This window comes from Podarcis cretensis, assembly GCF_951804945.1.
Source record: "Podarcis cretensis genome assembly, chromosome: 9".
Taxonomy (NCBI): Eukaryota; Metazoa; Chordata; class Lepidosauria; order Squamata; family Lacertidae; genus Podarcis; species Podarcis cretensis.
Genome location: NC_137178.1, coordinates 7,611,432 through 7,629,359, shown reverse-complemented (window position 1 = coordinate 7,629,359; position 17,928 = coordinate 7,611,432). Strand labels below are relative to the sequence as shown.

Sequence of the window (17,928 nt, the reverse complement as noted above, 5' to 3'; positions counted from 1 at the left end):
TACCCTGACCTCTTCCAGAAATTAGGATAAAGATGATTCCAAATAGAAGGTGAAGAGAGAAGGCACAGAAGCATATCCACAGTCACAGCAAGATTTTTAACTAAAGTTGCGACTGAAGTTCATAATTCCCAGGCTCAGAAGTAGTACAGGCATCTCCCCACTTACGGGTGTTCGGTTTGTGTGTGACGGCATATAAGGATGCTGCCTTCTACTGAATCAGACCTGTGGCCCATTTAGCTCAGTACTGTCAACAATGGCAGTAGAACTCCAGGGTTTCAGGCAAGGGCCTCTCCTGAGTCCTATCTGCAGATGTTGAGGATTGAACAGGGGAGTTCTTGCATGCACCACAGTAGCACTTCCCCAAAGATGCCTTAGGATTGGTGACCCCACCATCCCTCCAGTGACCTAACTGGAAATGCAATGAGATTTCTGAATCTGGATTTATTCTATTTATTCTATTTACTGTTGCATGTATATCCCACTTTTCCTCCCAGGAGCTCAAGGTGGCATATATGGTTATTTTGGGAGTTGCTTTTCAGGGGGCTGAAGAGGCTGCAATGGGAAAGGATAACATCAGGAACCCCAGAATGCAGGGGTTCTTTGGAGCCTCACCCCCTTTCCCAGTCTCTGAAACTGATAAAAGATCTAGAATCTTTGCATACTATGTTGAAACAGTACTGTTTTCTTTTCTTCATTTACTGTTTTTAATTATATCCACCTGTTGTCTTCTAGCAGCTACATAGTTAAGCTTCACCATCTCTTTCCCAAATTCTTTGAAGCGGTTTGCAAGGTCCTGCTCATTTGTGGCATTCTTCACAGCTTCTAATGCTTCTTCTACCTATAAGGGAGAAAAATACGTGAGAGAGTTAAATTCCTGCCAGCTGATTTTCAGATATTATTTACAGCCTAATAGCTGTTTCACACATTACAGATTTGGCACGTATCTGCCTATATCCTGTATCACAAGAAGCAAATAGATTTTCCCATAAAATTTGATTAAAGGTTAAATACCTGCAAACATAGATACAGTGTGGATTTCATGTGAAAAATATTGCATGGTTCTTTGGATTTATGCATTAGCATGCACCTGTTTGTAACCCATAACACAGACATCCACAAGCAGGTGGCCTTTAGGCTTTTGGGAATACAACTCCTCTCATCCCGGGCTATTGGCCATGCTACCTGGGGCTGATGGGAGTGGGACTTCAAATCAACAGCCAGGGACCAGGTTGCAGGTGTCTGTCATAATGTATGAAGCAGATATCTCTGTGTGTTTCGCATGTACACTTCAAACAGCTGGGAAAGCAGACTACTGGGAAACATGCAATGCTGAAACTATTTATGATATGCCATATGCTGTATAATCCACCCATTTGCAGTAACAAAAGAACAGCTGAAAATAAAGAATGGCAGCAGTGCAATCAGGATGATTTTGAACCTTCCATTTTTAACATGTGTGCTTCCACTCAATCTGTTGCAAAACTATTGGCAGAAAAGAGCATACACCCATAGTTGTTCTTCATTGCTATATGAAAAGAGCAACTCTGAAGTTTTCATCACATTGCCAATCCCCAATCCCCAACCCCTCAAAAAGAACCCTAAGTTGCCATACTAAATTACTACTTCAGGGTGGTTCATGTAAAAGTTTGTCATCGTGGTGATTATGAAAAAGCATATCAAAATATGTATTCAGTCTGCTTGAAAAAATGGTTCTGCCCATGGATGACTACGGAGTGATTACAAATGATAATTTGGTCAAATCAAAAGGTGAACATTTCACCTTTGAGAGCTGAAAAACACCATATATATCCATTCCAGGGTCAAAGTGCCTATTTGGACCGTATGTATGGATACAAAATGGCTGTAAAATAGCATTACTGGTCTGAGGTTCCATACACAGAATAACGTACCATTGGTAAAAAGGGAAGACCACACCAAACATGTCACCTTTGGGATATGAGTAATAAAAGTGAGAGCCCTGAATGTGAATACCCTGCCTTTGAAATTCACTCCCCAGGAAGTCTCATAAAGAACTCTATGTTGCTGACAATCTGGAGATATCCAGCACCAAATCTACATCTGGACCTTTGCCTAATGTTCCAAAAACTTATCAGAATGATTAGCCTTCTCTACTATACTCCTGGCGAGACAGGATTGACAGATCTTCCGAATTCGAATCTGGCTCTTTGTTGGCCAGTGATCCACATTTTATAACACATACAGTGGTGCCCCGCAAGACGAACGCCTCGCAAGACGGAAAACCCGCTAGACGAAAGGGTTTTCGGTTTTGGAGGCGCTTCGCAAAACGAATTTCCCTATGGGCTTCCTTCGCAAGATGAAAGCCCATAGGGAAATCTCCGGGACAGCGGGGAAGCGCAGCACGTCTTCCCCACTGTCCTCGGACCTCCTCCGAAGGCTGCCGGTGGGGCGGAGAGACCTCCTCCCGCCGCCAGCCTTCAGATGGCTGTCCTGAAGACTTGCGGTGGGAGGAGGGTTTTCCTTCCCACCGCCAACTTTCAGAATGCTGTTCTGAATGTTGGCGTGGGGAGGAAAAACCCTCCTCCCACTGCAAGCCCCGGGAACAGAGGAGAAGCGCTGCGCGCCTTCCCCTCTGTTCCCGTACCTGTCCTGAAGGCTTGCGGTGGGGAGAAAAGCCCTTCTCCGCACCGCCAGCCTGGCAAGCGGTCTCCATAGGAACGCATTAATTGATTTTCAATGCATTCCTATGGGAAACCGTGCTTCGCAAGTCGAAAAACTCGCAAGAAGAAAAAACTTGTGGAACGAATTACCGTATTTTTCGCTCTATAAGACGCACCAGACCATAAGACACACCTAGTTTTTGAAGGAGGAAAACAAGAAAAAAATATTCTGAATCTCAGAAGCCAGAACAGCAAGAGGGATTGCTGTGCAGCGAAAACAGCGATCCCTCTTCCTGTTCTGGCTTCTGGGATAGCTGCGCAGCCTGCATTCGCTCCATAAGACGCATACACATTTCCCCTTACTTTTTAGGAGGGAAAAAGTGAGTCTTATAGAGCAAAAAATACGGTAATTTCGTCTTGCGAGGCACCACTGTACCTCATTAATACTTCCACAGCCACAGATAGAATCAACAATCCTCCAATTAACCCAGGAGGGAGAGGGGGATTGACAGTTAATGAAACACCATGGGACTGTCCCCCTCGCTTGGGGTGCGGTTGGTTGGGTTTTATCTTCTAGGGATACTTACCCTATCAGACCTCCACCTCTTTCCCATACCATTTTGACCCATGAGTCCTGGCCCAAGGATGACTTGTTATTGAGGGGATGTTACCCATCTATTGGGGAGGCTAGTATGGGATCTGGGATTTCCACAATTGAAGGGCTAGGGAGGAATGGCGGTGGGGCTAGATATCTCTATCGGTGAAGGGTTTCGAGATGCAGTGATCCTCGAACCCCTTCCAATCTACGCCCCATCCCAAGGGATGAGGGTAGGAAGAGCAAGGATTACACACCTCCGTCATTGGTGCTGTGCAATGCCAGGTCCATAGGCAACAAAACCGCCACCATGCGTGACTTTTTTGTCTCGCAGGGGATTGACCTGGCTTGTGTGACGGAGACCTGGATACGGGAAGGCGAAGTAGTCTCCCTACATGAGATAACACCCCCAGGTTTCTCTGTCCTCCATCAATCGCGCACTGTGGGTCGGGGGGGAGGAGTAGCGTTGTTATTCCGGGAGGATTGCTCTTACAGAGCTCTGCCATCACCGGTGATCTCTGGCATTGAATGTGTTGGTCTCATGTGGGGCACCAAAGAGAGCTTGGCTGTCTGGCTGGTGTACCGGCCACCCAGCACACCTGCAGCCACCCTGTCAGACCTGCTGGAGGTGGTGGCAGGCTGGGCCTTGGAGTTCCCAAACCTACTGGTTTTGGGAGACTTCACCGTCCATGCCGATGCCGCTCCCTCCTCACAGGCTCTGGACCTAGTGACTTCCATGGCAACACTAGGGCTCTCCCAGGTTGTTTTGGGCCCCACTCATCAAGCAGGCCACACGCTGGATCTGATCTTTGGGGCTGGCATAGATGTGATCATGCTCCCTGCTGTGGAAGTGCCATGGTCTGATCACTACGCTCTGAAAGCCAAGATTGACTTCCCGCTCCTCCCCGGCTCGGGTGGCGAACCTATTTGGGCTCGTCCGCGAAAACTGATGGATCCTGATAGATTCCGACAAGCCTTGCGGAACCCTGCTCCTCCTGGCGACTCATTAGATGACCTTGTTGAGGACTGGAATAACCGGCTCTTGGCAGCCATTGATGAGATCACGCCTAAGCGCCCTCTGCGACCCCGTCGAAACCGGGCCCCTTGGTTTACTGAGGAGCTCCGGAAAATGAAGCGGGATCTCAGACGGCTAGAGCGAGTATGGCGACAGACTCGTGACGGAGCCTCAAGAACATCTTATAGGACGCTTATGAAAGCCTATGAGATGGCTATGAAAGCTGCTAAGAAATCTTACTTTGCAGCTTCCATTGCATCCGCTAGCTCTTGCCCAGCACAACTTTTTAGAATAATTAGATCAATAACGTCCTTAGGAGGACAACCAAATTTAAGCACAAATTCGACCCACAGCTGTGAGGCATTCGCGAGTTTTTTTGCGGAGAAAGTCCTATTGCTCCGCCGTGACCTCCCTACCAATTTAGATACAGTGACTGAACTGGAGGCCCCTCGACTGACTTCAGGTCCAGTGTTGGACCATTTCGATCGGATACTCCCTACTGATGTGGATAGATTCCTCCAAGTTGGTAGGCCCACCACCTGCCTCCTTGATCTGTGCCCGTCTTGGCTGATTAGGGAGTGTCCAGATGTTGCGCGGACCCCCCTGGTTGAAATTATCAATTTGTCCCTTGACACGGGGACATTCCCAGGGGAACTGAAGGAAGCAGTGGTGTGTCCACTCTTTAAAAAAAACTTCATTAGATCCCTTAGACCTATCCAATTACCGCCCAGTTTCAAATCTTCCATACCTGGGTAAGGTAATTGAGAGAGCGGTTGCTGAACAGCTTGGTAGGTTTCTGGAGGAAACATCGGCATTAGATCCATTTCAGTCCGGTTTCCGTCCTGGTTTTGGGACGGAGACGGCTCTGGTTGCCCTAACAGATGATCTCCGTAGACAACTGGATCGAGGCGGGTCAGGACTGCTGATCCTTTTAGATTTGTCAGCAGCCTTTGACATGGTCGATCATGATCTTCTGGACCACCACCTCGCAGACGTGGGGATACAGGGCATAGCCCGTAACTGGCTGTGCTCTTTTATCTCTGGTCGGGGACAGAGGGTGGCACTAGGGAGGGAAATGTCATCGTGCCACTCCTTGGTGTGTGGAGTGCCGCAGGGCGCAATTCTCTCCCTGATGCTTTTTAACATCTTTATGCGCCCCCTTGCCCAGATTATCCGGAGCTTTGGGCTGGGCTGTCACCAATATGCTGATGACACTCAGCTCTATCTGCTGATGGATGGCCACACCGACTCAACCCCGAACACACTGACCAGATGCTTGGAAGCTGTGGCTGGATGGTTTTGTGGGAGCCGATTGAAACTAAATCCTTCGAAGACAGAGGTCCTATGGCTAGGTCGGGATGGCATGGGGATGAGGGACCAACTCCCTTCTCTTGCGGGGGCCCAATTAGTGCCATTGCCTTCCGTTAAGAGTTTGGGTGTAATCCTTGACGCCTCCCTTTCCACGGAGGCGCAGGTTACAGCAACAGCCAAGGCGACATTTTTCCACCTTCGCCGCATCAAGCAGTTGGTCCATTACCTTTCCCGCCCTGACTTGACCACAGTGATTCATGCGACGGTCATCTCCAGGCTTGACTACTGTAATTCGCTCTACGCGGGGCTGCCCTTGAAGCTGTCCCAGAAACTCCAGCGGATGCAGAATGCTGCAGCGAGGCTCCTCACGGGGTCTCTGCCATGGGAGCATATTCACCCAGTGCTTTTCAAGCTGCACTGGCTCCCGGTGGAGTACAGGGTCAGATTTAAGGTGTTGCTTTTGACCTTTAAAGCCCTTCACGGCCTAGGACCCTCGTACCTACGGCACCGCCTCTCCTGGTATGCCCCACGGAGAGCCTCAAGGTCCATAAATAACAACACCCTAGTGGTTCCAGGCCCTAAGGAAGTTAGATTGGCTTTGACCAGAGCCAGGGCCTTTTCAACTCTGGCTCCGGCCTGGTGGAACGCTCTGCCTCATGAGACCAGGGCCCTGCAGGACCTGATTTCTTTCCGCAGGCCTGTAAGACAGAGTTGTTCCACCTGGCCTTTGGCTTGGAGCCAATTTGATTCCCTCCCTCCCTCTCTCTCTCTTTTTTCTTTTCCTTCTCCTCCTGCGATGAGGCTACATTTTAATATTTTAATGTTCCATTATTTTAATGTTGTATTTTATTTTTGTTTTTAAGTTTGTAATCATTCATCTTGTTTTTATTATTGCTTGTAAGCCGCTCTGAGCCCGGCCTTGGCTGGGGAGGGCGGGGTATAAATAAAAAAATATTATTATTATTATTATTATTATTATTATTATTATTATTATTTGATATCTGTTTTGTGCCAGCAGAACTTTATTTTTATTTCTTGCCCTGACTTTTCAGAATGGGGTGTGTGTGTGTGTTTTATTCTGGCTTTTTAAAGAGTTTTCTGCCCCTGTCTTCTTCTGTTGTATTGCAATGACTTTTATTAATGCTTTCTTGTTTAAAACAATTAGAAAACTGCTTTGGGAGGTTATACGCCTAAACAGTGGCATGTAACAGCATGAGCACATATACACGCAAATAAGGTCAGGATAATAATTTTCAATTCCCTCTGTAAAATATCATTTATGTTAAGTTAATATTACCCCCTGAATAGCTAGAATGGTGAGACGGGATTTAGAAAATATACTCTGCCATACAAAAGCAGCATCAGGAGAAAAGAATATTGGAATATGACCTGTGGTGCTTAAACCTTTCTTCCAAGAGTTTTCAAAAAGCACAATGGTTAGAGGATTGGGGAAACCAACCAATTCCTATCAGTGCTTAGCCATATTTTGCTTGTTTCCAATTCTATGATTCTATGATTCCATGAGTCTACTCAATTGAAGTATCTATCTATCAAGCAGAAAATCTCAAGGTTTTGGATAGAGAAAGGTGGATATATTGGAGAGACCATCTACTACATTTGATGGCTGCTCCTGGCCATCCTGAAATCATTTGCCAAAAGAATGTGTTTCTTAACTGTTTTTATAATGTTTTTGGTTTCAGAATACTTTTAATGATATTTTTATTCATGTGTTTCCTGCCCTGGGTTCATTTGAGCCAAAGGATGGGATATACCGTAATTGAAATAATAATAGTAGGAAGAGGGAGACATGGGAAGAACTGGAAAATGTGTTAAGGAAAACAAATGGCATTAGATCAGATTTTCTAACTTATTGCTTAGTAACCTACATTATTTAGGTAACCTGGAATTAAGCCATTTGTGAAAATGCAAGCATCGTAGTAGAAGATGTAAGTGAGCAGTCACAAAGTACATCCAGGTACAGCCTTTTTAACGGGGTTTATCCACTTTCAACTCAAACTGGCATATAAACACCATATGAATATCTGTAATAGTGGAGGAAGTGATGATTCACTGGGGAATTTTGCTTTCATTTATGTGCAAGGAGAGAGTGTGATTTGTGCTTTTATAAAAATATATTTTCACACTGTGGTGCAGAATGTGGCAGCCGGGTCATGGATCTGTGCTGAAAAATGAGATTTGTTTTTAAGGATCTGCACAGCCAAATTTAAGGCACTGCCTTATATAAAGCACTAGAAGGCACTAGAAGTCCTAGGGTCCAAGGACTGTCTGCCTTGTTACCTGCCATCTTGTGCCTTAAATGAGCAGCAGAGGCATGCTAATAGATTAGGCCAATGTGAAAGACTGATTGCTGCAGGTTTCTCAGAATTTCTGATTTATTTAGTGTCTTCAGGTCAAAGGACAGAATAACAAGCTGTCCAAGTTAGGGGTAGATGGCACTGATTGCAGTGGTTCCAGTCCTATTTGGTTGTTTCCAAAGAGTGATGCTTAGGGAGTATTCTTCGGTTCCATGGAGCCTTTAGTGTAGGGTATCTCAGGGTTCAATTTAGTCTCCTATGCTATTTAATATCTACATGAAATTGCTGCGTAGGGTTACCCGGAGTTTTGAAGTGCATTGTCAGCAATATGCTGACGACACACAGCTCTATTTCTCCTTTACATATGCAGGTATGGCAGTGGAAGTGGTAGACCAGTGTCTTGCTTTGGTGAAGGACTGGATGAGAGCCAACAAACTGAAACTAATTCCAGATAAGACTAAAGCACTTTTAGTAGTTCCCTAGACCAGATGGATGGGAGACTGCCTGCTCTTGAAAGAGTGGGCGCATAGCTTGAGGGTACTCCTGGATCCTTTGCTGTCACTTGAGGCTCAGGTTGGCTCAGTGGCACAGACTGCCTTTCATCAGCTTTGGCTGGTGGCCCAGCTATGGCCCTATCTGAAAAGGGATAGCCTAACCTCTATTGTCTATGCTCTGGCAACCTCTAGGTTAGATTACTGCACCGTCTAGAAATTTAATAAATGAAATGAAATTAATATTTGTATGTTGCCTTTCCATAGTTCAAACCATGATCAAGGCAGCTTACAACATGAAAAAAACCTACAAAAGTAACAAAAGTAGTCATAAACAATAAATAAAACCTCAAAAAAATACACAACCAAATTGAACAATTTCCACATAAATCATAATAAAATTGCATATGCAACGACCCACAAAAACCCAAACAATACCCCAGTCCAGTTTCTATAGAATTATGAAAATATTTATTTATTAAATTATGAAATCTATATAATAAAAAAGTATTCCTATATTTAGAGTTAGCTACATCAGAAAGAAGGGATGCGGGTGGCGCTGTGGTCTAAACCATTGAGCCTCTTGGGCTTGCCGATCAGAAGGTCAGCGGTTTGAATTCCCGCGACGGGGTGAGCTCCCGTTGCTTGGTCCCAGCTCCTGCCAACCTAGCAGTTTGAAAGCACGCCAAAAAGTGCAAGTAGATAATATCCACTCCCCCTTCCCCACAGGTGGGCAGGGTTTGCGGCACCGAGCGGGGCTCACCTGGGTAGGTGCCACCCATCTTCTTGAGCCGACCTTTAGGTACCGCTCCAGCGGGAAGGTAAATGGTGTTTCTGTGAGCTGCTCTGGTTTCTCCAGAAGCTGCTTACTCATGCTGGCCACATGACCTAGAAAAACTGCCTGTGGAAGTTCTATTGTACTTTTGTGTGGTAGGTACTTAAGACATGTTTGCCTATGCTAATCTTATACTTGGGTGTTGCCCTGACATATCTGTCTATTGTAATCTTGTGTAACCCTCCCCTTTTGTGACATGTTAGTGATGTAACAATGACATACTGATGATGCTGTGTGAACTGTATTCTGGGATATGGTGGGAAAGTTTTAAAAGTCAATGTTGCCCCATGCTCTGGGTTCACTCGCTGCTGTTGAACCTGTTGCACAACGATAAAGGATCTAAGTCTACTGACTTCTGTTTTGCTCCAAATTGCTTGGCTGGAATTTCCTTCTTTTACTGACCACATGGACCTGTGGGGGACTTGTACCCCAACGAACTGAGCTGTTGAGCAGTCTTTCAACTCAGAATTTTCTTTAGCAGGTGGCACTGATGACAGCCTGAGACTAACAGGAGGTCTGCAGCTTCCTCTATACAAAAGGCAGTGCCAGAGGTTCGATAACAGGAAAATTTCACTAGATCAATACCAACCCTTTTATCTCTGCCGCCACCCCCCAAAAAAGCAAGAAGTCATGATCCCAGCAGAAATCTTTGAACCAAAATCCAACCCAGTTATATTTATTAACACAAGTACAGTCTCAAAGGGATTGGAATCTAGCATTGCTATGTCATTCCTTTAAAAAGGAAGTTAAAACTATTTCAAAATCTGCCCGCTTATTTTTTGACTGGGATTGCTCCTAAAATTGGTCAAGGTAAGTCATAGTCTGGCTTACCATGCCATGTGAACATAATCATTGGTAATCAACTACCTCATTTTGAAAATTGGACAAATTATAGCAGAAGGCAAGAAGGATTCTGCACATGGAAAAGTACCATCAATCAATGCTTTGTTTTAAATCATTTGATTTAGGAATACGTTGAAAGAACAAGACAAGAGCTATATGTAGCTTTTATTGCTTTAGCGTTGGCCTTTGACTAGGTCAATAAAGAACAGCTCTAGTTTAAACTTTTAAATACCAACATAGGTAAGCATCAGTCCTGAAGAAAACTCTATACAGGAACAGAACAGACATTTAGAGTGAGTTTCTCAGAGTATATTCCCCACAGGGATGCCTTTTGGGGCTCTCTCAATTTTTTATGTCAACAATATAGAAGATTGCAAAGGCCATCAATATTTCCCAGCTAGCAGAGATGATTCCCAGCTTTCAGACTTATTCTGCATCAGTAGCCCTCATTTATATAATACAAATAAGGGACTACTTGGATATTTGTGAGAGTTTTGTTAAAGGAAAAAATGTTAAATGACAGTAAAATGAAAACTGTAGTATTTGAAAAACGACTAGCGGTTTACAAATGGAAAACCAATGGGGTTAATATTGAGCAACTGAATAATTTTAATATTTATGGATTCAGTTAGAAGGAAGTTATTGGGTTGGTCACTCAGCAACGAAGCAGCTAGAGGTATTTTAATTAATTCAAGCAGTTACAAATTTTGTACAGGGTAAAGTGGAAGGGGGCGTGTGATCTAGGAATTCCAGCATCAAATACTGGTAGCTTTGCTAGGAAATTTTGAGTACATGATCTAATCAGCAGAACTACGGGCATGACTTATTTAATTATGATAGAAAATAGCAACATTCTTTTCTGAGACTTCCTAATAGCAATGCTAAAAGCCAAGACTGGCTAGTGTTCCTGATCATTAGTTCTGTAGCATTACTCCTGTGGTAGTAGCTGAAAGATGCAAAAAGCCGAGCAAATATCAAAGAATTGTGAAGTGTTGGGGGGGGTTGCTGTTACAAACAAAACATTTAAATAGCTACCTTTCTACCAGTACGATGGGAGGGGGACACAGGAAGGAAACAAGGTCGGAAGGGAGCCATGGTCGGAAAAATGTTGAGAAATATTGGTGTACACCACCAGTTTGGTTAACAAAGACAAGTAAAAGAAGCTGTTAGAGGCAAGAAGGCTTCTTTCAAATGAGGGAAACAAAAAGGAACCCAAACTTTGACCAAACAAATATGATCAGACAGTGAGAGATGCAGAAAGAAAGAAAGAAAGAAAGAAAGAAAGAAAGAGAGGAGCACATTGCAAAAAAATAATAATCCCATAATGACCAGCAATAGCAAAATACGTTCATAGCAGAAGACTGGCTAGGGAGACTGTTGGACCTTTGGATTACAAGGGAGTTGAAGTATGCTGAAGGAGAGTGAGGAGACTGCAGAGATGCTGAATGAATACTAGGTATCTGTCTCCACAGCCGAAGGTATATGACAGATGCCAGTGGCTGAACTAACTTCTGTTGGAAAGGAGTCTGAGGAGATGAGGTAGATAGTGGTGATAAGAGATGAAGTTTGAGGCCTCCTGGACAAAAGAAAAACTGGCAAATCACCAGGTCCAGATGGCACCCACCCAAGAGCTGTCAGATAACTCAAATGTGAAATTGTTGACCTAACAAAAATATGCAACTTGTCCCTCAGATCACCCTCAATACCTGACAATGGGAAAATAACCATTGTAATGAGGGAGAGGGAGAAAGAGAGAGAGATCAAAGGGAGATATTGGAAATTACAGGCCAGATAGCTTAATGTCTGTCCCTTGAAAACTGGTGGAAAGTATTTTTAAAGATAAAATAAACAAGCATATAGAAGAATAAGCTTTGCTGAAGTACAGCTAGCATGACATGGCAGCTGTGTAAAAGGCTAAGGATCATCTGGAAAGAACTTGAAAATAAAACTGCTGATATCATAATGTCAATATACAAACTTATGGTGTGACCACTTTTGGAACACTTATGTACAGTTTTCTACAGTTAGAAAATGTTCAGAAAAGGGCAAGCAAAAGCCCTATGATGAAAGGTTAAAGCATATGGGGCTTTTTACTTTAGAGAAAGGGTGAGTAAAGGCAACATGATAGAAGTGTATAAAAATATGCATAGAGTTGATAGAGTGGATAAAGAAAAGCTTTCTTTTTCTCTCCTAACTCATGGACACCCCATACCAGTTACCAGTTCTGGAAAGAGGTACAGTGGTGCCCCACAAGACGAACGCCTCGCAAGATGGAAAACCCGCTAGACGAAAGGGTTTTCCGTTTTGGAGGCGCTTCGCAAAACGAACTTCCCTATGGGCTTGCTTCGCAAGACGAAAATGTCTTGCGAGTTCCTGCGGTTCCCCCCCCCCCTTTTTCCCCCTTTTCCTAAGCTGCTAAGCCGCTTATCAGCTGATCCGCTGACAAGCCGCTTAACAGCTTATCACTAAAAGCCGCTAAACCGCTAATAGCGCTAATCCGCTAAGCTGTCAATGGGCTTGCTTTGCAAGACGAAAAAACCGCTAGACGAAGAGCCTCACGGAACGGATTAATTTCGTCTTGCGAGGCACCACTGTATCTGGTTGGCCATTGTGAGAACAGGATGGACCTTTGGCCTGATCTGAAAGAATTAGAACAAGGCACTGATGATTGGCACATAGATGAAGAAAAAATGGTGAAAATCTGATTAATTAGATAGAGGTGAGGCTGTAGCTGTCCTGAACCAGTATTTGGGTATGGCAATGGACTGGAAGAGGGAGAACAAAATATTCTACCAAAATAAGGTGGTACTCTTTGCTACGGTAGTTCATCCAGATAGGTAGCTGCAGGTCAACCTGTTTTAGAGGATGTTACACTCCTGTTCTAAATGGGTATCAGGATTATAGTCTGGGGGAGTTTATTCATCCAGCACTCTCAGTAGAGGCCAGGCAGCTTCTGCACCTCAAAGCGCCATTTATCAGCTTCACCACTTGAGATTTTACCTGGATGGAGACAGGAAAGCCACTACTACTGCATGCTCTACAGTAAAACATGCATAACTGAGTAGGTGCCTGTAGATAAAATTCAGTATTCGGGTAAACAGTATTCAGCTTATAACTGAGCAATCATATCATCAACTCATTCCATTCCTGTTAAAAGAAGTGCAGGTACAAAACCTTCCTGATTGCCATGACAGTTAAGAAAATTACTGTGAAAACCAGAATCTCATCATCATGCAATTTGTTCCAGTTGCTTTTTCACCACCACTAAAAATACTAATTTTGTGACATGGAAAATTACTACAATCCTGGGATAAAGAGGACCACTATCACTTCCATTCTTATGCAAATGAAGTTGCTGACAAATTCTATTACAGACCAGCTTCCCTCCTTTTTCAATTAATGTCAATGTCTTCAGCCAGGGGTGGGTGGGTTGGTGTAAGAGAAAAAAAGAGCATAGAACAACAGGTTGTGAGGCCATTAGATGTTTCTATTGCATATTTGTGAAAATGTCAGTTGAATTAGGCAATTGCCTTAGAGTAACTGCCTCATGACTTCTGAAACTTTCAGGGAAATATATGTAGAGGTACAAATAGAAAGTCTGCTTGCAGCAAAACACTGCAAATTTACGTTCATGTCAGCAAACTATATTTAAGGGACAAAGTGTCATTTCTGTAACACTGCTTGATTTGTGTAGGTGTAAATATTTCATCAGAATGTCTGAAACAGTGGCTTGTTCCGGACATGAGTGCCAGGGAAAAAAGTGATTTATTTTTAGGGTCAAAGTCTTTTGTTAGCTCAGCCAGCTTGCTACCAAGCGACACTTCTACATAATTAATTAGAAATTTCTCTGGAGCAGCCTGATTTCCAAAGGTGAACAGAATTACCTAGGTCCCATCTGCTCCAGTGGGAGCTGACAGCGTGGAACACCTGCAGGGGTATGCATCACAAGCTTTTTAAAGCCGTTTCTCCTCAAACTGGGCCAACTGTTTCCTAAGGGTTCTGCAGGAAGCAAGGAGGAGACATGATTGATAGGAAGCAAAACAGGAGCTAAGTGGCCCTGCTTCAGCACCAAAACTTGGATAATAGCACAAGAGTGAGATGAGATGGAGGGTGGGTGGGAATAGAGATTGTGGAATGGGTGGCAAGATGATTCTGGCTCTTTTGGAAGGACAAATTATTCAGGAAGGTAGACTTATTCTGAAACTAAACAAGAGGAAAAATGCCTGCCCAGAATATGTTTTAACTCTTCATATCATACTTTTTAATATTTTTGCATGTAATATTCTTTTAAAGTTAGCTATGACTATCCCATGCTATCCCCTTTTTATGTATAATAGTTTATGAACATCTCCTTTGGCACAATGAACAGTTCTACTGTACTCGGTTGATGTTCTCTAACTTAAAGGTGGTGATATGTCTACCTGGCTGTCATATTGATGCAGAAAGTTCTTGAAGTGCACCAGCCAATTTTATCCATCCCAAGTTTCGCTCAAAGAATTTGATTATTATTACTAGATTATGTGATGCGGGATTAGCAGAGCTGAAGAGAACTCTTAAAGTAGCTTAGAACTACAGTGGTACCTCCATTTTCGAACGTTTCGGTTTGTGAATGCCATAAACCCAGAAGTACGGTAAATGCTTCAGTTTTCAAACACGCCTCGGAAGTTGAACATGCCACGCAGCTTCTACTGAGTGCAAGAGCCTGAGGCCTAGCTGTCAGCTAATGAGTTTTCAGTTTTCAAAGGTTTCAGAACTCGAATGGTCTTCCGGAATGGATTACGTTTGAAAACCAAGGTACCATTGTAATAAACACACATTGGTAGAAGGCTTCTAGTGGGGTCAGGAGACTAAAGGTTCTCAGCACATCTAATATCTAGAAGCCACAGCACACTGAACTTAACTCATACATCTTTCTCTCTCATATACAGATGCATTCACTTATTTTATTTGTATAATGGGACCTCCCTTTGGTCAGTGGGGGCAATGCACATCCAAGTGTGAAGAAAGTGAAAGAACCTTCCACTCTATATTATAAATAACTTTAGAGAGTTTCTCACAATCTTGCTGCTTTTCACTAAGTATGGAACCTCTAGAGGCTGTAGTAGTGCTGCTATATTAGTTTAAATTTATATCCCTCCCTTCCTCCCAAAGGAGCCTAGGGTGCAAGCAAAAGAGATAAAACAATTAAAAAATTAAGCCACTTAAGAATAATTCCATTGTAGATGCAGACTGGAAAAGATCTCAGCTTAAAATGCTTTTTTGGAAGAGGAAGGTCTTCAGCAGAAAAGAGAATAGAAACAGTGCCTGTCTAATATTTAACTGGGGGGAATTCCAAACTGGAGCCCAATTCCTATATTCTGCAGAAGGAACCACCTGATTAAGATGATCTCTGCTTGAGACCCTCGCCTGCAGAGTGTAGTGATCTACCAAGTAAGGGGTGAGGTGAACAACTCTGTCTATATTAGAAGATATGAATAAATATTGCAAAGTAATGAAAGTAGCTATTTGTTGTTGAAGCAGATTGTACTTGCTTGAGGTTCTTGAGATGTGAAGTCTAAACCTAGTCTACTTTATGGTAGTTCACATCTTCTCACAGTTCTTACTCCAGCAAGGCAGAGGCCTGCGGCACAAGAGACGTGGAAGGAATCTAATCAAGGTAGGATCCAAAATTATGTTAGTGTCTCAGCTGGGTGGTCTGTATAGAAAGTTGTATCTTAATATTGGGCTGTCTTCAGTGTTCCATAAGCTTAGATCTACTACTGCAGTGAAACTTGTGTTTCCTCTCTTAGCCCTGCATACCAACCAAATCTAATGTAGAAGGTCCCCCAATTCTAGGGGGTGGGAGCTGGAGGGGGCAGGAGTGAGAGTGGAAGCTCCATTGTACATATACAACATACATGATTGTGTAAAGTATTATAAATGTATTATAAATGTATTAAATAAATGACTATTGCTGAAATTTCCAAAACTAACTTGAAACAGCTGTAATAACAAATGAATGTTTAAAAGTTAGTTAAAGTAATCCAAATTTTAAATAGTGTAAACAAAATATAATTAAGTGGATGATGATGATGTACAGAGATTCTGGAAAGGAAAAAAAAAGTGATTACATATTTTCCTTTCCTACCCTCCCAGTAAGTGTTCCCAAATATTAATGTGTCATGATGCCCACAAATTAATCAATCAAGTCTAGCAATATGAGGGCTGTAGATAAGCTATAAAAACTGAGTTCTGTAATCACAACCGTGTCTTTGAAAGTCTGCAGCGTCAAGAGATTGTGTGAGTTGGACCAGTCTTCATTAGGAAATGAAAAATATGGTCACACACGCATTGCTAGCTGTGCAAATATTTATAGGGTAATGTGGTTGATTTTTGAGTAAAAAAGCACCGTGTTCATTAAAGCATGGACTGTCACCTTCCTGCAGGAGAGGATTTGGCATTTTCCGTTGCAAACCCTAGTTCTGGGGAATTCAAGAAGAGTCTGCCTAGCTCTCATTCCAAGCTAAAGGTTGCAACGCATCATTGCCTCGGAAACAACATTCTACTGCCATCAAGAAAATAAAAGATTATAAACATTCTGCTCAGTCCAGTTTACACAACAGATCTTCCACCAGCAGCACAATTAGCAATGCTCAGTTATGAAGAGAGGAATGGGAAAATCAATCATTACACTGGTTAGCTCCAATTACAGAGCATTTTGTTACATGCCTCTGTAGGCAGGAAGGCAGACAGTGGCAAACCAAATACAAACCCACAGTAAATCATTTGCTGCTCTGCAATTCCTCTGCGGTTTTCCTATTTTCCCCCCATCTTTGATGATTCATTAAGCACTCGCTGTTTCCATCTCCAATCAAAAGAGTTCTGACATTTGGATGTAATTAATTTCATACTGTGGCTCACAGGCAAAAGCACACTGCTATGCTTTAATTTTACCACAAGAGGGTGGTAAGTCTACAGCTTTCCTTATGTTACAGGACGGTCTGAAAAGCAGCTCTCAAAGAAGCACACACAGTGTGCACCTGTTACGGCTAAACCACTTTCCTCACGTCCCAATAAGAAAATGAAGATGAGTCCTGCTGTGTCAGAGCAAAACCCTGTCTAGTTCAGCATCTTGTTTTTCCACAGGGCCAACAAGCTGCCTCTGAACAGCCCACAAACCAAGAAGTCCTCTCTCCTGTTCATGGACCTCAGCAACTGGTATTCAAGGATGCTGCCTTCAGTTCTAGGGGTAGCATAAAGCTATTGTGACTCTACATTAATTTGTCTGAGATTTATTGTGCACATGAGGCCATTTTTTTATTGTGATAATGTCCACAAGGCAATGACAACACACTACTGGAAAAGAGCCTGCATAGCCCAGTGATGCATTACACATAGTACACATGGATTAGTCATGCAATAATATGTGTGGATGTCTGTATTAATTCATGATATGGCCAGTGTAACAAAGCAAAAACATAGCTGTCGTTATTGTTTTACGTAGACATTAAATGTGCATAACAAAATCCATTCTCAGTTTGAAACTTTAACCAGGCATGGTGAAAAAGCAATGGCTTTTCAGAGAATACATAGCAATGTTGAATAGGTGTGTCTGATGGAGCATCTGAATACATCCCTATGGGCTCACATCTAAATTCCCACTCCCCACAACTCTTACTACCAATTCCTATCTGTGATGCACTTCTGCATTCAAACAAGTAAATACAGTACTCAGCTGCCAAGCCGAACCCCAAGTAATAGATCCAGCAGTGGCCATCCAGAATTTCCCCCACTACCAAACAGAAGTAAGCCAGAGTTATGCCTAGGAAGTAATACTAGTGGGATATTTGATACTTCCCCAAAATATTTGCAACTACAAAATACGAGCCCCATATAAACCTGGTT

At 43.1% G+C, this 17,928-nt stretch overlaps 1 protein-coding gene and 1 long non-coding RNA gene across 4 annotated transcripts in view; one reads left to right on the top strand and one right to left on the bottom strand.

Moving 5' to 3' along the window:
- CTNNA2 (catenin alpha 2) overlaps positions 1 to 17,928 on the bottom strand; it is a 562,131-nt gene that overhangs the window by 419,560 nt on the left and 124,643 nt on the right. For all 3 annotated transcript variants that reach the window (XM_079990774.1, XM_079990775.1, XM_079990773.1), the window contains exon 5: positions 719 to 838. In XM_079990774.1, the coding sequence (XP_079846900.1) occupies positions 719 to 838 (120 nt within the window). The remainder of the gene's footprint in view (positions 1 to 718; positions 839 to 17,928) is intronic.
- The window catches only part of LOC307224447, a 52,123-nt gene continuing 49,692 nt past the window's right edge, over positions 15,498 to 17,928 (top strand). The window contains exon 1 of the long non-coding RNA XR_013842530.1: positions 15,498 to 15,700. This is a non-coding gene — a long non-coding RNA (uncharacterized lncRNA). The remainder of the gene's footprint in view (positions 15,701 to 17,928) is intronic.